This window comes from Rhipicephalus microplus, chromosome 4 (assembly GCF_043290135.1).
Source record: "Rhipicephalus microplus isolate Deutch F79 chromosome 4, USDA_Rmic, whole genome shotgun sequence".
In the NCBI taxonomy this organism is placed as follows: Eukaryota; Metazoa; Arthropoda; class Arachnida; order Ixodida; family Ixodidae; genus Rhipicephalus; species Rhipicephalus microplus.
This window is the reverse complement of record NC_134703.1, coordinates 141254897-141274367: the sequence shown is the minus strand read 5'-3', so window position 1 is coordinate 141274367 and position 19471 is coordinate 141254897. Positions and strand designations below refer to the sequence as shown.

The 19471-nt window shown below is 47.0% G+C and overlaps 1 protein-coding gene across 1 annotated transcript in view; it reads right to left on the bottom strand.

Annotated features, from left to right (window-relative positions):
- Window positions 1–3552: 3552 nt before the first annotated feature.
- LOC119185045 (neprilysin-2) overlaps window positions 3553–19471 on the bottom strand; it is a 53157-nt gene continuing 37238 nt past the window's right edge. The window contains exons 3-4 of the mRNA XM_075891970.1: window positions 8255–8398; window positions 3553–4101 (exon numbers count right to left, since the gene is read on the bottom strand). Coding sequence (XP_075748085.1) covers window positions 3754–4101; window positions 8255–8398 — 492 coding nt within the window. The 3' untranslated portion in view covers window positions 3553–3753. The remainder of the gene's footprint in view (window positions 4102–8254; window positions 8399–19471) is intronic.

Sequence of the window (19471 nt, the reverse complement as noted above, 5' to 3'; positions counted from 1 at the left end):
TTTACTTTATTGTTCTTCGGGGGTTGCTCAACTACTTGTCAAGCTTTTGGTTTGCTTTGAAATTAGCCCCAAATGTTACCACAGCTACATTGTACTTTGAATATCACGGGAAACAGCTGAACACTGCACAGCTGCCTAAAGTATTAACCAAAAAAGTGGACATATACCTTTGTGGAAAAAGGTTTAGCTATGGGGCTGTCTCTAAGATTATATTCACTAAATGGTAATAAGTGCTCAAGAAATTACACTGGAATTCTAAATATTATTGTTCCACTGCGGGCAGGGCAGCAAGATCTAAGGTCCCTAGTTAAAACAAGGAACCTTGGCAAGATCCTTCCATTGCTTTCTAAGGGGTGGCATAGGGTGGGGGTGCATGCTGGAGGTGAGGTGAGGGCGAAGTGCTGGTCGGTGCTTCTGACTGAAATTTCAGCCCGTACTGGCTCGGGTGCACTCTGTAAAGTATTCGGGTGTGCGGGAATGTAGCCACTCCAGCCACTCTGTCGAACGAGTTAACAATGACGGTTACAAACGGCACAATCCCGTGCACAACAGAGAAGCGCTAGTGGTGCGCCAGCATTTAGTTAACATGCGGGAAGACCAGTGCTACAGCGAGTTTGCTGGAAAAGCCGCGCTCACTATCACGCTTTTCTAATGCCCATCGTTCAGTATTCCAGCACATTTCTGCTACTTGCCGCTGATGGTGGGGCGACGACATCGTCGCAAAGTTCATCACTTCGGGACAGTGAATGCGGCGATGAGTCACAAAGGGTACAACGTGCGTGTCTGTTGTCACTCACAAACGTCTCTGTACGCGCACGCTGTAGTGCCGGGACACCCCACTCGTAGAACCCTAACTTGTTAAGTTGCGTGCACCCGCATTGCGGTGCCGCAGTCTCTTTCATAGTCACCCAGATAATATAACATGCACCACGATTACCTGGCATCCTGATTGCGAAAGTGGACGTATTTTTTCAGAAAAAGCTGTAATCGCAGTGCTGCTAGTCAGGCGTTCGTTCCAGACTGGCCGCGGTTTTTCCCTGTGTGTTCACAAGCGGCTATGATCACTCGTCACAACGTCACAACAAAGTGCTGCCCTGTGGTAAGTCAGGGACATAGGATCCAGCAAAAAGAACGTTAACTGTGCCACATCACATGATGCACGAGCAAAACACATTCGGAGAACTGGACGAACTACGACGTACGATGCGAGACGCCATGGCTAATGGTGTGAAATAATGAACTTGCACAACGTTGCCAGTTGGGTAACACACATCACGCTTCTTCTTATGTTGTACCGCTTATGTTCAACTAAGTAACCTTTTATCCTAGGTCTCATTTACTTCTCATTTGGTATAATTGTTTCTATCCGCCGTAGTAACTGAACACAAACGTTCGCTTTTTTATGCACGCTTTGACCCTTCTTGGGGGCGCTTCAGGCAAATAAGCGAGGAGGAAAAGGGAGGGTGTCGCTACCTTTGTTTCATCTAGGGACCTTAGATTGAACGAGGCAGCCGCGCCGCATCTCGGCTGATTCTCCGGCCGCGTTCACACTGAGCATTCCGGCCGCCGAAAGTGCTCCGAAGCCGGTTCAGCGGCGGCGAGATCCGCCGAAAGGGCCCTTTTCGCGCCGATCGCTCTCGGACCGATTTTCGTGGCGTCTGCCGCCGAATCGGTCACCGCGGACCAATAGGAGCGCTAGTCAAGGAATTTTGAAAAATGGCGGCCAAGCCCTACTCACTTGTTATGCTGCAGTGCACGTAACTGAATGTTGAAACCAACGGGAGTTTAACCTACTCTGTGCCTACTTCGCCTCCGTATTTTGTGAAAGAGGTGACCGAGCTTGCTGTTGGCGTGACCGAGCTTGTTGCGGCCTTGCAAAGCAAAACGAACCCACCAACGCCGCTGGCGTCGGTGGTTTTTCTGCTCTTCGTGCATTACAAGACAGCCACTTGCCAGCAAAAAAAGCAGTACTGTCTTTTCTTGCTTCTTGCGTACGAGAATCGTCGAAGTATGCACCACTGGATAGCGTAGTAGCGTTTGCGAGCTGCGACAACAACCGGGTGACAACGCATCCATCCCGCGTTCGCCCCGTAGTAGATGGCATATTCGGCGGCGCGGGGCGCGTCCAGTGCGAACGACGCTGTGTTTCGGCGGCAGGGGAATTTCGGTCGCTGTAGAAAGCGGATGTTTCAGTGTGAACTAGGCATCCGGCGGGTGACAGTAGCGGCGGCGCTGTTGTCCTATGGTACTGAAGATCTCCGGAGCGTCTGCATTAGGAGCGCGCGTGCCCGAGCCTGCGAAAGCGTCTAATTGCTCGTTTTTCGCGCGTTTAATGCGTTTCTGAGGCTTTATCAATTGACGCACCTGCTACGCGCCATAGTGCACGAGTGAATATGCAGGCACACTGAAATTGCGTCGATACATTCATTGTTTAAAGAGCCTGCCGACCCACAAAAAAATTGTCAATCGGAATTCGCACAGATCCGCCTAGCTTCTCACTCAAGCAGCGCTTCGAGCTGCGTTACATTATAAGTGGCTACTGGCGAACCACATAGAGAGGAGAAGTATCAATACTGCTATGAAATGATAGGCTCGTTTTGTCGGCACACTCTACGATATGCAGAGCACAGTGTTCCTTATATGAGCCTACATGAGCTCGATCCTTTCAGGAGTATAAGTAACGCTCTTACGACATTTATATCGGTGACGACTCAATTTTATCATGCCAGTTTTGCGGAAGATAATATTTATTGCTTTCTGAAAGGCTTATTACATATTGAACATATTAAAAAACACACAAGCATATTAAAAAGTGCCAATTGTATATATAGCCTGTCCGCTAATCTGCATAAATTCATTGTAACCAGTTCTCATTTTGTATCGACAGCTTGAATTGCGCTCCTTTCCAAATAATCTATTGGCGTAACGCCATTGCAAGCCAGCAAATTTATGACGACGTTTTGCATTATAAGCATAGTTCTATTGTCAAGTGCCATTGTGTAGGCAGGCAGTGGTGCATCTTGTTTTGAGAAATTTAATTTCTATATGTACCCGCTAATACACACACACACACACACACACACATATATATACATATGCATACATACATACATACATACATACATACATATATGTAAATATATATATATATGTATATATATATGTATATATGTATATATATATATATGTATATATATACATATATGTATATATATATATATATATATATATATATATATATATATATATATATATATATATATATATATATATATATATATATATATATATATATATATATATATATATATATATATATATATGTATATATGAGATCTAAGAGACAATAATGCCAAGGAAAGTATAGGGGAAGATATTAGACCAAATTGTAATGTAAATATGAAGAAAAGTGGGTGAAAAGATAACTTGCCGTGGGCAGGATCCAAAGGTCGCAGGTTCAGATCTTGCGACCTTCGACCTGCGATCACCCACGACGAAACACCCATGACGAAAGAACCACTTGTGTGTTAACACGAGAAGTTAAAACTCAAGTCCAAGCCTACATTTTTATTAGACATGCGCGCATTTGTACGCAGTGATTTTACTTTGCAGTATCCTACATTTGCGAGATACAAGTCATCAAATTCAGTCTCAATAACACATACATTTCAATATACGATAGCTACAAACATATCGCATTGTGTCCTAACACACGAGGGTGCTGCAGAGTATCCACGTTGCATACACCTACTGCTACGCCCAGAACGAGCATTTCGATTTGGGGTTCATGGGCGCCCCTTTGGAGCAGGAGAACGCGGCCGCAAACTCGGGCATGTTTCGCAGCGGCACAATGCAGCGAGAGCGGCCGGGCCAGTAGCGGCTCGTGGGCCGCCTCTTGGCGATCAGGTCGCACCACTTCAGGCAGTGCGCCACGAAGAAAGTCTGCTCGGCGGTGAGCCCCACGTCAGGCACCACGGCCAGTCGCTCACGAGGCTGAAGGCGCCTGTACGCCGAGTACGCCAGCTGGAGGCCCGTGAAGTCCGCGAAGCCCTCAGAGTCGACCTTGTCGTCAACCAGTACCATGGCTCTTCCTGACTCCGCCTGGGACAGGCGTCCGGTGAAAAGGGCCTTCAGTTTATCCGCAAACTACTCAGCTGTTAGCCGATTGCACGGTTACCAGATGTGTAAAGACGATTGCGTGAGGCAGTGGTGCCACCTGGGAGCGCTGTTCTCGACTATACTGTGGACATTTATCATACCCATTCTATTTATTTGTACATTAGCACCACCATAATTCGTTGGTTATGCATAATCATCGTTGTCGCGTATAAGTATCGTCATTTTGGTTTTTCCGCAGCAGTCGGATGTCTAGTTCTTGGGCCAAATAAAAGTAATCCCAACGAAGAATACAAACACATAGCAATTGCAGAACTTAGCAACCACATATGGCTTCACTGATAGTGTAAACTTGGATGGCAGCGTGATTTGGCATGCTGGCTCTTCAAATGTTTTGTTTTTGACGAGCATAAAATCATAAACGTATCTATCACTGAAAAAAAAACTTAACATACCCTGTAATGAGAGTGCTTTTTGGTCCGCCTCGTCCACTGCCCTTGCAAACAAACATCTCTCAAATGTGGTGTCCACAGGCCACCGACCATGTACAGCTTCAGCAAGCTGCTTGATAGCACAATTATCACCTTTAAAAATTGTGGACGCGGAATTTTCAGTGTCACTTTTATTAGCATTTAAACGGACACACCATCAAGCGTTAGTATTGCTGGTGCCACTGTAGGTGCCGCCGTGATGCTTCTATATGAGGCCCAAAATTGGCGAGATAAAGGGCATCCAAACGAACGATATGTCTGTGTGCTCGAAAGGAATACACATGTGAATGCATTTTATTCGAGCTAGTTTTGATGCATGACCTGTATTCATTCTCTTGCAACAACAACAACAACAACAACAAGAACAACAACAACAAAACAGGCTTTCTTCATAACACCAAATGGTAGCTTCTTCTAAACACCGTATATAAACACTAGACGTGTGCGAATGTTAGAAAATTTCAAATAATGAATCGTATAGCATTGCATATTTGAAACACCGAAGATTTTCTAATATTTTTTAAATAACCTGTGCGGACGGGGAAACACCATATTACCAAAGCGCTGAAACAGCGAGGGGTCTTTTTTACTAGTTTTAACGACGAGGTTACCGAGATAACATGCCGCGTCAGATTTTAAGTGACTATCGACACTTTTCTTATCGTTGGATGAAGGCGTCATTGCTTAGAACCACCTTTTCGTCGAAGCAAACGTGTCGCCCCTGTACGCCATCATCACCGTGTAATTGCTCACGGGGCGGTGGGGTTGCGGCTGCATTAGCTTACAGAAGTGTTAGCTTGAACACGCTTGCACGGCTAACACCAGATGCAAGTGTCACGTTCATGCAAACTTTTTTGGAGATCATGTATTCAACAATGATATTTACCTTCCTTTGCTACTAAGGCCATGATGTGGTTTTTTATCTCAAACATCAAATGCTTATCTGAAATAATGGTGTTCGGTTCAACATTGCCTAATTGTTCTGGGTCAGTTTTTTTTAAAGGCTTGGGACAAGGAGCCTCATTGATAATGCTGTAGTCTCTGCTGTATATCAATCTAGTGTTACTAAATATCTCGAATGCTTTAGTCGCTGCTGCTTACAACCTACATCAGTTTACATAATTCTATTTGTTCTTGTCTGTTCGCAGTGTCACCTTGTTGAACTTTTTGTGAGTATGTTTTGCAAGTTAGACGTTATAAAACGTAACTGTTACGAAACGGTTGCCTTACTATTCATAAATTATTCGAATAGTGCTTGATTCATATTTGTAATTGTATCGGTATCATAACTATTCTGTTCACGATTGATTCGGTGTTGAACTTAACTATTCACACATCCTTAACAAATACATAGCATGTACTCCTTGTTGGGCGATAATAATATTATAATACGCGAGGCTTAGCGTCCCAAAACTACCATATGATTATGAGAGATGCAGTAGTTGAAGGCTCCGAAAATTTTGACCGCTCCTTGACAAAACTTGACATCTTGATTTTAACTCTAGAAAATATGGAGACATGAAAGATGGTGGAAAAAGTGCGTTCATAGCTCCGTTCACTTGCTCATTATACTGTGCTATGCACACGGGGTGTTCTTTTTTAAGCAATACAGATTTTTTTAGTTAAAAACTATATTAGGTAGGCACTTGTTTTCGCAGTCAATTTATAGGCCAAACCAGAAAAAATTTGTGACTAATTAAATCTCTGAGAAATTTTAAATAAACCTTTTTATTATCTGGTTTGGGGTGGCTGCAGTGTTGATATGGCGAAGTTGTTCTACGTCACGAATTATGGCGAGCTATAGCTTTGAAAGATAAAAAAATGTCAACCAAATTTTCAAAGACCCATCGTGTAATTTCCAGACCTCGACGCCGGAGCAACAGGAACTGAACGCACCGGATGCGCCAGAAGCTACCAGAAGGGCAATCGTTGTGCTGCGTCACACGCGAACTTCCCTTTACGTGATCCCAGCAAGACCGCCGTGGTGCGCGAAACATTAATCTGGCTCCGTTTTGTATTCTCACACTTTGCGCATCGTGCAGAGGCCCTCCACGTTCCAGGGCTCATAAAGCTCTTTTATCCGGGAGACGCCACATGTAGGCGGCACCTTGCCAGGTGACCGGACATCGGCCTTGCACGATAATATTCGAGCCTTGCGACTTGCAGAATTACGTTAAGATTGCAAAGAACGCGAAAACCATCGCACACCACGCGCGAAGAATGATGTGCTCTGCTAGCATGACACAACGTCTCTCGCGCGACGCGCCATCACTTGAATTGCGTTAAGGGAAATTCGCGCGTGACACAGCACAAGGACCGCCCATTCGGCAAACCCGGTGCGTTCATTTCCTCTTTGTCCGGCATTGCGGTCTACAAATTCGACGATGGATCTTCGAAACCACGCGTGAGACCGCCGATTTTTAAAAACTAGGCTCGCCATAATTTGTGACGTAGAACAACTTCGCAATATGAAAAACGCCCTAAAACTGATAATGCAAAAGCTAATTTGAAAAGTTTAGGGGCGAAGCTCCCAAAGCGTTGGGTCTGTCCATGCATGTCTTCTGTGACCGGTTCGTAACCACCGAGTTGTATGACTCACTCAGCAGGTGGCGCTAGTGTGAGTGGCTGACAGAGGGACCGACTAACAGACGCGCGGATGTACGGACGGACAGACGAACGTACGGACGGAACTCACTGCCAATGACTGCATCGTGCAGCACAAGCTTTCCAAATACGTATTCAAATGTGTCCATATGCAACCTACTACGATTCGAGGGACGTGCATATATAGACTTAGTGTTTGCAAACTTGCCACTGCAGCCAGTACAAGAACCTCTCTCACTTCATTTCACGGACCATGAAGACATAATAATAAAGGGACCTCGCATTATAGCCACTTTGACAACGAAGAAATAAAACGAAGAAAGAAAAACAAACGAATAAAAGCAAAATAAAAGTGATTAGTATAATATGCGTGCAGGCTTACTCCTTACGTCTTTCTAATGATGTAATGGGCTAAATTTTCATGGGAGAGTTATGGTTTACCGATGATCTCCCCTCTCTCGAGCTTCGCCCATTAATCTTCATTTATTCCGTAGATATGGTGCGATTTTCTTTGTTTAGTAATCATTCCTGAGTAATCTAAATAGTATATCCACCTTGGCCTAGAAATTAGTTGCGAAGATCAGAAGTGCCTAACTATTATAAAAACACCCTGTATATTGCAGTATAACCAAAGACAATAAACAGGTTATTATAAAACGGTTATCCTGTTGCCTATCACGCGTTCATTTTTTCTTTAGCACTGAAATAAAGATTTAGTCCAACGTCGGTACACGCCCCACAATAACTTTCCGGTAGTGCCTGAGCTGTTGGAAAATTCGAGAAAAAAATCTTTGAAAAGACAATGCGAAAGGCAATGTTGCAAAAGGCAGTGTACTGATCGAACAGTAGTGTTACGACTGACACGAGAATTGGGAAAAGAAGCTATAGCGTCATGAACTAAGAACATTACACGCTGCCCATATCTGCCTGAAAACTTTATTGTGATAATATCGATGGATGAGCACCAAGGCTGTAGAGTGGATGAAAATAACTTTCTTTCCACTAACGCGCACCACAAGAGTGAGCGATGGCTGCTGCCTTACCTGCTTGTAGGCTTGACGCAAACAGAGCAACCTTAGCTGGTACTGTTGTGCGGACAGACTGTCCGTGTCGAGAATGCGGCTACCGAGGGCGTCCAGGAGTATGCCATTCACGTCGTATCCGTGCATCATCTCGTGACCAACTACCTGCGTACGTTTCGCAGAGATGCATTTGCGTATGCGTCTTCATAGTGATATTTCTTCACTTATCTTAATGATACTATATTCGGTGACAACTTTTCTTGGCACTGAAGGGAAAGCTGTAGAGGCGGAGCTTCTGCACATGTAGCACTACACGAAGTAGTCTGATTTGGCGCGCGTCTTGTAACGCTGTGGAAAGTGACGGGGGTAGACCATCAGCGCTTAATGTATAGACCTTTGCATCATGCAAAGAGGTCCGGTTTGGCCACCAACGCGTTCCTCTTCTCCGGCATGCAGGCGACGGCTTGTAGGGTGTGTGTTGATGCTGGTATGTGTGGCGTTTTCGAGCAAATTGCAGTGTATTAAGCAAAGCGGCGGATTTTGTTTTTCTTAATTGCTATAATGGCCGAAAATTGGTCATCAGGGAACCACTGCGCTGTTTTTGTGTGCAGTAACAACTACAGAAAAAAGGAAGCTGCTGTCGGAAGAAATATGCCATGTGCATCACCAGACGCGGAGTTTTTGTGGCTGTGGACTCTTCAAGTTCCACAGTTTTCTTGTTGACGAGGAGCAGCTGTTTTATGACTTGCAACAGGAAAGACTTGGTACCTTCCGCAGGTACTCGCGTATGTTCAGAGCACTTCTTCTCAGGTGAACTAACCACAACGACTTCGACACCCATGTTCAACATCGGGTATAAACGGAAGGATTGCAGCCTACAGCTATTCCAACGATGACAATATTTCCCTGATAATCAGCATCACGTAACATTTCTCTCTATCGCAGGTCAAAGTACCACGGTGACGAATAATGAAGAAAGAGCTTGTGCCAACGAAGCGTTGGTCACCAAATAGTCTGCTGTGCAGCGATACAAGTGCACTTAAGATCGTGATAAAGAACTATCTGCTATAAATTTGTCGGCGGTGGTTCACTCATTTCTGCAGATTGCGCAAATACGTCAATAGCTCCAAAAAACAAAAAAACAAATGGAAAGCTCGATCCAGACTGCGCTCGATCGAGGCGGAAGAGCAGTCTGAGTCACTAATTGGAGTGCATGGCCAGTTAATTGCTTCAACTACCGCTTTTTCCAGAGATTGAGCAGTGACCGACACCGTAATAATCTCAAGCATAGTCATACCACAGGCTAGGCTCTTTGTTCTATAAGTGAAGCATCAACTAAAGCTTGTAGCCCCCGCTAAATAGCAGCTCCGGACGGCGTCAGTGTACAAGCCGCGTACCCGAAACGAGACTGCGCAGGTCCCTGTTTACTTGTCGTCCTTGTTCTCAATCGCACGGTATTCCTCGATTATGAATCACCAACTGGCCCAATCATCTGCATTGATTAGCTACATTGCCTGACAGCAGTATTGCCTATCCGTGCACTGGGAAGCACTGCGCCAAAAAAGAAAAAAAGGGGACGCGCAGGCGCGTCAGCGTCGTTTGATGTAAGAGCTGTATTCAAGTGCACACCTGTGAAAACAAACGAGCGAGTGAGATATAGTCACTCCTTCAGAGTTAAGAAACAATTTAGACAACACTTAGTGCGCAGTTAATAAAAAACGCCAGTGCCAAGAAATAACGACGAACCACTAAACTCCGATGCACGGCTTCATGCAAGAGCGGTAGCCGATGCTATGGCGTGGCGTAAATAAATCGATCTTTGAAAAGCGAATGACTACAGCTCAAGAAAGATATTCACTATCCTCTCAAAGTGTTGTTGCTCATTCTGGAAAAGAGAGACTTAAAAACGCTGTGCATTTTAAAAAAAGAAGGTCGGTGCTGTGAATATACTCAAAGTCGGTGCTGTGAACGAGGCGGACTCGTTCGCGGAGCTGTATAAAAAATAAATTACGCTACGCTTCCGCACATGCTGTGGGGTTGCCCGGCACAGTACAGACACATTAACGCCACGACCCTTTCGTCGAAGCTCCATGAGGCTCTGCGGAGCACCGCTCTTTACGACCAAACCTGTGCGACCCAGCACGCCCGTGAGGCAGCGTCGATGGGAGCCCTTGACGTCCCCTCATGGGAGCCTTAGGCCCGGGCACCTAAACCTGCTGGTTTTTTATAATAAAGTTTATTCCACCTCCTCGCTCAACGATTTGAACCTTGTCAGAACGTCTCATAGACTAATTTTGTAAAGAACCTGCATCACTTCAGTAGAAATTCACCGAGTAAAAATTACGAATGAAAGATAAAACCGCAGCCGCATGCTTATCTTCTATACAAACAGTGAGCTTCCCGCATGTCAGATGGGTTGCCAGACCAGAAAACGGCCGCCCGCTAGCATGATGGCAGCGCCCAAGAAAAAAACGCCTATACTCGGCTACAGTGTACTAGAAGGGGGCAGTGTGCTCACTCTCCGGTGGAGGGTATGCAGAGGGGTGGCTCCAGAAATGTCGCACGTTTGTGGTTCTCTGGTCGCACGAGCGGCGGAGCTGGCATCGCCATCAAAGGAAAAATTTTGGGAGGGACGTTGCAGCTGAGCCGGTTGTGAGCCGGTCAAGTCCTGCAGAGCAACTGAGTTTGAGCCACGTTGTGCGGCTGTGGACATTGTTGCGCTGAGTTTTTGCCGTCAGCTTTGAGCGTTACACACCACGCAAGATGACAGTATGCTTTACAGTGCATACTGTAACCATGCCGCGACAACGGCAAAACCACTGTTAGGTGCTTGGTTGTCTAACAGGCAATGTGTTCATGAAGAGTAAGCAGCACCTGCCATTGTTTGGCATCCTAAAGGATGAAAACAGACCGAAATAATGCGAGAAGAACCAGCACAGAGCGGACAAGCTTCTGGAAGACACTAACGCAGTTTGCGAACTCCACTTGCAACCACGTCTGTGCATGTTATCGATGGAAAAAAAGTGCGCATACCTCACCCATTATCCACGCCGAAGCTGTTTTCAACTTGTTCGGCTGACCAACTTTTGTGACCCAGGAGGCCTCCTTCATCCCTCAAGTCAGCTGTATAGCTTCATGAAAAAGCTCGAGGATATTTTCACAGAATGTTTTTGCCAGAGTAAGCTGCACTCTGATAGCTATATGGACATACTGACAATTGTTCAGCGCAGACTCTCGATTGAAGTTGGTTGCATTGTGCACACAGCTAGCCTCAAAACGAAAGTAATTACTTTTTACGTTGTCACACGTCTTGATTAAATTTGAAAGGACTGAACACTGACAATTAGGCAGGGAAGCGGCGGAGGGCCAAGCAGCTGAAGATGAGCCGTCACACATGAAGTGAATAAGGTGTGTAAATCAGTGGCTAGATGGTGTAGTTCAGTTCTTGCAAATAAGAGCTTCATGTCAGGAGCAGAAGCTTCGTGTGTATCTTTATTTAGTTTTTCACTATGTCGCTCTACATATGTCTAACATTCGTGTTTATGCATAATTTTGATTATTAATAACCCCCAGAAAAACTGTTGTGCCATGGTCTACAACCAAAGCAGAACAAAAATTATTTAAGCACTACAATTTCACTTTATAATAAAGGCGCAAACCCAGCCAGCACGCCTGCATGTTAAAGCTTTTCTAGGAAGTGAACGTGCACTGTTTTTCTAATTATGTCATGAAAGGGCGGGCATAATCTTGTTGCGAATTCTTTTTAGGTTCGGTCTACACAGCATGAACCGTACGTTTGGTCACTGTATCAAACCATATATTTTTGTGGGATACATCATACTTTTCGACGAGGTGTTATATTCGAGGAAACACAATGTGGCCTAAACAAATATAGTGATTATCAGGAATACTCTACTAACTCGAGCACACACCCTCCGAACCCCCCCCCCCCCCCCCCACAAAAAGCGTTAGCTGCGTCGCACTAGAATGGAGAATGCACAGACTGCACCGGCTGCCATCGGACTAATTTTCGGGAAGTTGCATCGCAAAAGAAAAGAAAAACACTGTGAAGCGAGAGCACCAGAAGCTCTTAATATAATCAGAGGGCAGTCAAAGGATGCAAGTTTATTACAAATATTGAATAAACGCACGTTCCAACTTTTACGAGTGGCCATCGGCGAGCAGCTTCTGCAGGTGAAGCTTCCATTGAAGATGCCTGTGGCGCCATCTCTCTTATGTGACGCCAAAAGCGTCAGAGTAGCTGTGGAGTAAGTTTACTGCCCTCTTCTAGTACACTGTAACTCGGCGACAACTTTCTGTGGCAGCACACCCAAAGCAATGAGGGCAGAGCTTCCGCACAGGTGTTACTACGCCAAATCGTCCGTTTTCGTGCGATTTCGGTTTCGCAAGTGCATCGAACATGTACTTTTTCGCACAACCATCATGCAATAAATATTACATTTACATGGGAGAAAATAAATACAATGTTCATTTTAAGGCAAAGAACGCGAAGCTTCTTTGTGTTCTTGAACACGAACCTTGCTGCTTCTTTGAAGTGCTGAGATTTGTTAAAAAAAAGGTACGGCCGGGCAGGGTACTGGGCGATTGGAACAACGCAAAGCCACACTTGGTCATACTTGATTGGCATCATTGTTTTCTTTCTTTTAGAGAAGCAAGAACTTCCTGGAGACGCTAACGTTATATCTTTCTTTAGTTGCCGCGAAGGCAACAATGGGGAACTTAAATTTCTGCACCGATCAGCCAAGAGCGGGCGCCTGACGTTCGTGAATCCGAGTACGTAAAACGCAATCTTTACTCGGCCAAGAACGCTGTTTTTGCACAGTCAATAGGGCAATTTACATGAACGCGTCTGTTACCCAGGCAAAACACAAAAACAACTCCCTCCGTAGATGCCGATGGGAGGGGCGTTAGGGCACGTGATCTTGAGCGTTGTTGTATTAATAATATTAGGCAGCCTCAACACAGACCACGTATGCAACGGACTATTAGGAAAAGGGTAATTGGTTTTACGTACAGTTTCCAATCGCCCGTTTTCTTCCAAGCAGCGCTGGTGTTGCTGAAGACTGGCAGGTCGCTGGTGTCACTTTCAAGGCGATGAGAGTCCCTCTTTTGCTGATGATATTGTTACGGGGAAGATTTATTCACCGAGAGCTGGTCTTGCTAACGGCTTAAAGAGCACACAGTCATGCAGGCCAACGGGAGAAACTCGAGAGTCCAACCCACAACAACCACGTTGTCGCCTTCTTCATTTGGGTGCCAATTCAGCTGTGTCGGGGCGACAGTTCCATACACGTATCATCACCCCGGCCCGTAAGGTACCGTCTCGGTGCCTGTTAAATGAGCGAGTCCGCGTTGTGGGGCTTGAGACGAGATATGTGGACTACTTCCGTTCTGGGTGCAGCAGCTGATGAGTTTGTGGTAGCGGCATTCTCGTAGGTCACAGGTGTGACCTGACGAATGACTCAGTAGGGCCCAGCGTATCACGATAGTAGTTTCTCGCAGAGGCCAACACGTCGAGATGGGAGCCACAGGAGAACAAGAGATCCCGCAGAAAAAACGGCATCTCTATGCCGACGGTCATAAAGGGACTTCTGTGCTGTCTGCGACGAAGATAACCGAGCGCACGCTACCGCGCGTGCCGTGAGGGCACGGGTGATCGCATCCTGAGCGTACGAAGTGGAGGATGGGTGGTATGATGAAAGCAGTGTGTCGAAGGACAGTAAGGTATGACGTTCGAAGAGTAAATAAAAAGGGGAGTAGCCCGCTGTTTCATGACGCGAGGAGTTATAGGCGAAGGTTACGAACGGAAGAGCTATGTCCCAGTCAGTGTGGTCGGTAGATACGTACATGGAAAGCATGTCTGTCAATGTGCGGTTTAGGTGCTCCGTAAGGCCGTTAGTCTGAGGGTGGTAAAATGTGGTGAAGTTGTTACTGGTAGCACAAGATCGGAGAAGATCACCAACCACACGAGATAGAAAGCAGCGACCATGGTCTGTGAGCAGGTGAGACGGAGCGCCATGCTGGAGAATAATGTCGTACAGCAGGATGTCGGCAACATTGGTTGCGCAGCTGGTTGGTAGCGCTCGAGTGATTGCATACCGAGTGGCATAGTCTGTGGCCACTGCAATCCATTTATTTCCAGTTGCAGAAGTAGGAAAGGGACCTAGCAAGTCCAACCCCACTCGATAAAATGGCTTGGCTGCAACTTTAATAGATTGAAGAAGACCGGCAGGGGAAGTCGTAGGCTTCTTTAGGCACTGGCAGTGGTCGCAAGATGCGACGTAACGGCGAACAGAGCGGTAGAGACCCTTCCAGAATACTCGTCGTCGAATGCGGTCGTAAGTTTTGGAGACTCCTAGATGTCCAGAAGTTGGAGCGTCGTGGAATTGTCGCAGAACATCCTTTCGCAGGTTATGCGGTACGACGAGTAAAAGTTCCGTGCCGTCGGGGTGTAAGTTGCGGCGGTACAAAACGTTGTCTTGAAGCAGGTATCCGCTAAGAGAAGGGACAACATAACGCGATTGAAGGTGGTCAATGTTGGTGAGCAGCGATGGATCTCGGCGCTGTTCGTCGGCCACGTTCAGAAAGTCGGTGATGGCTAAAACGCAGGCATCGGATTCCAAATCAGTGGAGATAGGTGGATCAACGGGGTGCCGGAATAAGCAGTCAGCATCGCTGTGCAGCTTTCCAGATTTATAAACAACCGAGAACGTGTGCTCCTGTAATCAAAGTGCCCATCGGCCGAGTCTTCCTGTAGGGTCCCTAAGCGTTGACAGCCAGCAAAGCGCATGATGGTCCGTGATGACTGCGAACGGACGTCCGTATAAGTACGGACGGAATTTCGCAATAGCCCAAGCGAGGGCTAAGCATTCCGGCTCAGTGATAGAATAATTTTGTTCCGCTTGCGACAAAAGGCGGCTAGCGTAGGCTATCACACGGTTGGTGCCATTCTGTGTTTGAGCGAGTATAGCACCAATGCCATGGCCGCTTGCATCGGTGCGAAGCTCTGTTCGAGCCGCTGGATCAAAATGAGCCAACACAGGTGGTGATGTGATGGCGGTGATTAGCAACGCGAAGGAATGTTCTTGGTCCCTTCCCTAAGAAAAGGCCACATTCTTTTTGAGGAGATCCGTGAGGGGCCTAGCAATATCCGCGAAGTTGAAGACAAAGCGGCGGAAGTATGAGCAGAGCCCAATAAAACTGTGAACTTCTTGCGTGGAACGCGGAACCGGAAATTCTCGGACTGCACGGACTTTGTCAGGGTCGGGTTGAACACCAGTGGCGTCAACAAGGTGACCGAGTAGTTTAATCTGCCGGCGTCCAAATGAGCATTTCGATGAATTCAGTTGGAGAAGAGCGCAAAGAAAAACGTCAAGAATTGCCGAGAGACGAGATAGGTGGCTTTCGAAGGAGGGCGAGAAAACGATTACATCATACAGATAGCAAAGGCAGGTCGACCATTTGAAACCACGAAGAAGATAGTCCATCATGCGTTCAAAAGTAGCCGGGGCATTGCACAACCCATAAGGCAAGACCTTGAATCGGTAAAGGCTGTCGGGTGTGATGAATGCTGTCTTCTCGCGGTCGCGGTGGTCGACCGAAATTTGCCAGAATCCGGATCGAAGGTCAAGGGACGAGAAATAGTTGGCGCCATGGAGGCAGTCAAGCGAATCATCAATTCGGGGTAAAGGATAAACGTCCTCCTTGGTGATGCAATTCAGGTGGCGATAGTCGACGCAAATGCGCCAGGTGTTGTCCTTCTTTTTAACTAAGACCACGGGGGATGCCCAAGGACTCGATGAAGACTCAATGACGTCTTTACTCAGCATTTTCTTGACCTCCATCTGTATAACTCGGCGCTCAGCATGTGACACGCAATAAGGGCGTTTGTGGAGTGGACTGGCGTCGCCGGTGTCGATGCGGTGGGTTACGGCACTTGTGCGGCTCACGGGACGGTTGTCGACGTCAAAGATATCCAGGTAAGAAAATAGAACACCCCGGAGAGCTGCAACTTGGGAATGTAAGAGATCGCTGGATAACATTTTGTCGAGGAACGCCTTATATTGCGACGTGATGACAGGTTTCGCCATGGTGTTAGTGTCAGGGGTAAAAGAACTAATCGAACATTCATCAAGGGTGGAAATATCGGCTAAATTGATGCCTTGGGGAAGAACTTGGGTCAACGTATAGAAGTTCAGAACTGGAAGTAGCACCGTGTTGTTAGCAACAACCACTATAGTATGTGGTAGTGCGATGTGGTGCGTAAGGGTCAAATCAATGAGGGGGGCCACCAGATAGTCACCAGATAGGGACAGACGGGAAGGGCGACAGAGGAATGTACATAGCAGCCTGGGGCGGTAGCCGTTGAGACTCCATGGATCGTGGCCGAGTGCGATTTGGAGGAGTGAAATCGGAGCACAAAGGCAATTCGAGCCGTAAGATACCGGTAGAACAATCGATGAGGGCGGAGTGGGCGGTTAAGAAGTCAATTCCAAGGATGACGTCGTGTGGGCAAGCATGCATCGCGGACTGCGAAGAGAACGGAAGTGTGGTGGACAACAACAGTAACGCGGGCAGTGCACATACCAAGCACTGATGTTCGACTTCCGTTGGCAACTCGAACAGTAGAGAACATAGCCGGTGTGAGAACCTTTTTCAGGCGAGATCGAAGTGTAGAATTCATAATAGATACCTGGGCACCAGTGTCAATTAGAGCAGTAACGGCGTGGCCATCAACGAACACCCGAAGTAAATTGCGTCTTGAATTTGTGGCCGGTTGAGGGTTTTCATTCCAAGTCGTCAACGCAGCGCCACCTCCAGGAGCTGCACTCGTCAGTTTCCCGAGGAATGGCCAGAATAAGCCGATGACAGAGAGCGGCGGCGTTGAGGGGAGCGTGACGGCCGACCCTGAGGTGACGGCGAGCGGCTAGACCAATTTCTTTGCGCGACGACGTCAGCGTAGGACGATTCGGAGCGTGGAGATGAACGGCGAGCTGAAGGGTCCTGAATATGGTCATCCAGAAAACCGGGTTGCGAATAGTGTCCACGGTCTTGACGGCGGTCGACATTAGAAACACTTGGCCGGAAATGCCACCTGTTGCGGCAATGGCGGGAGATGTGCCCAACTCGAGAGCAAGAGAAGCAGATGGGTCGATCATCGTGCGTGCGCCATTCAGATGGATTTCGGTAGCGTGGTAGAAACCGAGGAGTCGAAGCTGCCGCAGCGACAAGTGGAGCAGAGTGGTGGTCAGCGTTGTGGACGGGAGTGCTCATGAGCTGCGGCATAAGTCTGGCGGGCTGGGGAACCTGGACGTCCCGGTTATCAAACTCCTGACGTACGACGGCTTGAATGAGCGAGACTGTTGCCCAGTTGTCTTGCGCAGAGGGCTGATAGGAAGCTGGTGCCATGGCTTCCAGCTCGTGGTGAACAATCCTTGCGATATTGGCAGGAGGCGCAAGTGAACGGGGCGCTGCAGAATCCTCGCAAGACGAAGTCGCAGCAGTGCTTGGTAGTCTCGTGATGTGGTGGGTTATTCACCTGCTTTTAGCTCGTTCAAATCGTCGGCATTCAGATATGGTGGAGTCGACAGTGGTGCAGTTCTTGCACATTAGTATGTTGAAAGCAACATCATTAATGCCTTTCAACACGTTGCTGTTCTTGTCCGCCTAGGACATGTTTTTGTCAGTCTTCCGGCACAGTGCCAGTACGTCTTGGATGTAGGTGACGTACAACTCCGTCGATGATTTAACACGTGACACGAGTTCCTGCCTAGCTGCCATCTGACGAGCAACTGACCGACCGAACAAGTCGCCAAGCTTTTGCTTGCATGTGTCCCAGCTGGTTAATTCTTCTTCATGCGTCTTCTACCAGGCGCGTGCCGTACCCCGTAGATAGAATAGAATATTTGCCAGCATAAGCGTTTCGTCCCACCTGTAGTGCTTGCTGACGCGCTCGAATAATGCGAGCCATTCTTCGTCGTCCGTGCTGTCCGTCCCGAAAAACGTGCCAGGGTCGAGAAGAGGGGGGGGGGGGAATCACAGGTGATAGAGCCGGCGCGGATGGCGAGGCCTGAGTGCTGGTTTCAGGCATCGTGGCAGGACAAAACAGGCGTCCACTGCGGAGTTCCAGAGCTGGGTTGTGTGGAGACTCCACACCTTCCACCAAAAGATGTTACGGGGAAGATTTATTCACCGAGAGCTGGTCTTGCTAACTGTTTAAAGAGCGTACAGTCATACAGGCCAACGGGGGAAACTCGAGAGTTCAACCCACAACAACCACATTGTCGTCTTCCTCCCTTTGGGTGCCATTTCAGCTGTGCCGGAGCGACAGTTCCATACACGTATCAATATCACTCACACACAAACTCTTGAAGATTGCATATGCAGAAAACAGAATATTTGACAACACACCACTGTTTTCGTTTCTCCCTGCTCAATGAATACAGATCACCTAATGAACACGCATTCATGCTCGCTCACAAGCTTCGATGTGAACTTGCTGCAACCGAGCGACGCCATCGCTGTTTACCGGGGCAGGGAAAAGGTGAAATAGCACCAAAAAAGCAGAAAACTAGAAACCGCAAAGAACGAAAAACTTACACGAGTCCTTCTTTTTAATAATAAAGTGAACAATCTTGAACATAATATTTACATCTTTTCTGTTTATATTACCCATTATGCTACGCAGCATACAAAAGTTAGCGTCCGTGGACTACATGCAGAAGCGTAGCAAAAAGGGCGTGCTAGGGCTTCGTAGCCTTGGCTGTGCTACCACAAACCGTTGTCGCCAAGTATAGACGCATGCGCTGCTTAGCGTTTCAGGTACACATAAAAAGGCGAGACTTTCTCGCATGTTCAAAGACGCGAAGTCACAACGAATAAATTGAAGGAAATACGAATACCCAAATAGTGTAAACTGCGTCCTGTCTCAAATAGCTCCACGTAGAAAATACAGGAAGAACGTTTGTGCTTCACTTTGAAAATACAGCCGCTGTTGTAACTGTATTCACTTTCACTGGCAATATGACCTACGCAATTTGTCTCTATAGCCTTCGCTCCAATGTCAAAAGAAGTTGTCACCGATTATAGAATAATTCTAGTACACTATGCTGAATAAATTTCCCGGGCTGCTTTATCAAACAAAATTTCCTGCCATATTCACAAAAAGAATGATGTTAGATGGGCGTGCTCGGATATGATCGGGTAACTTGAATCCTC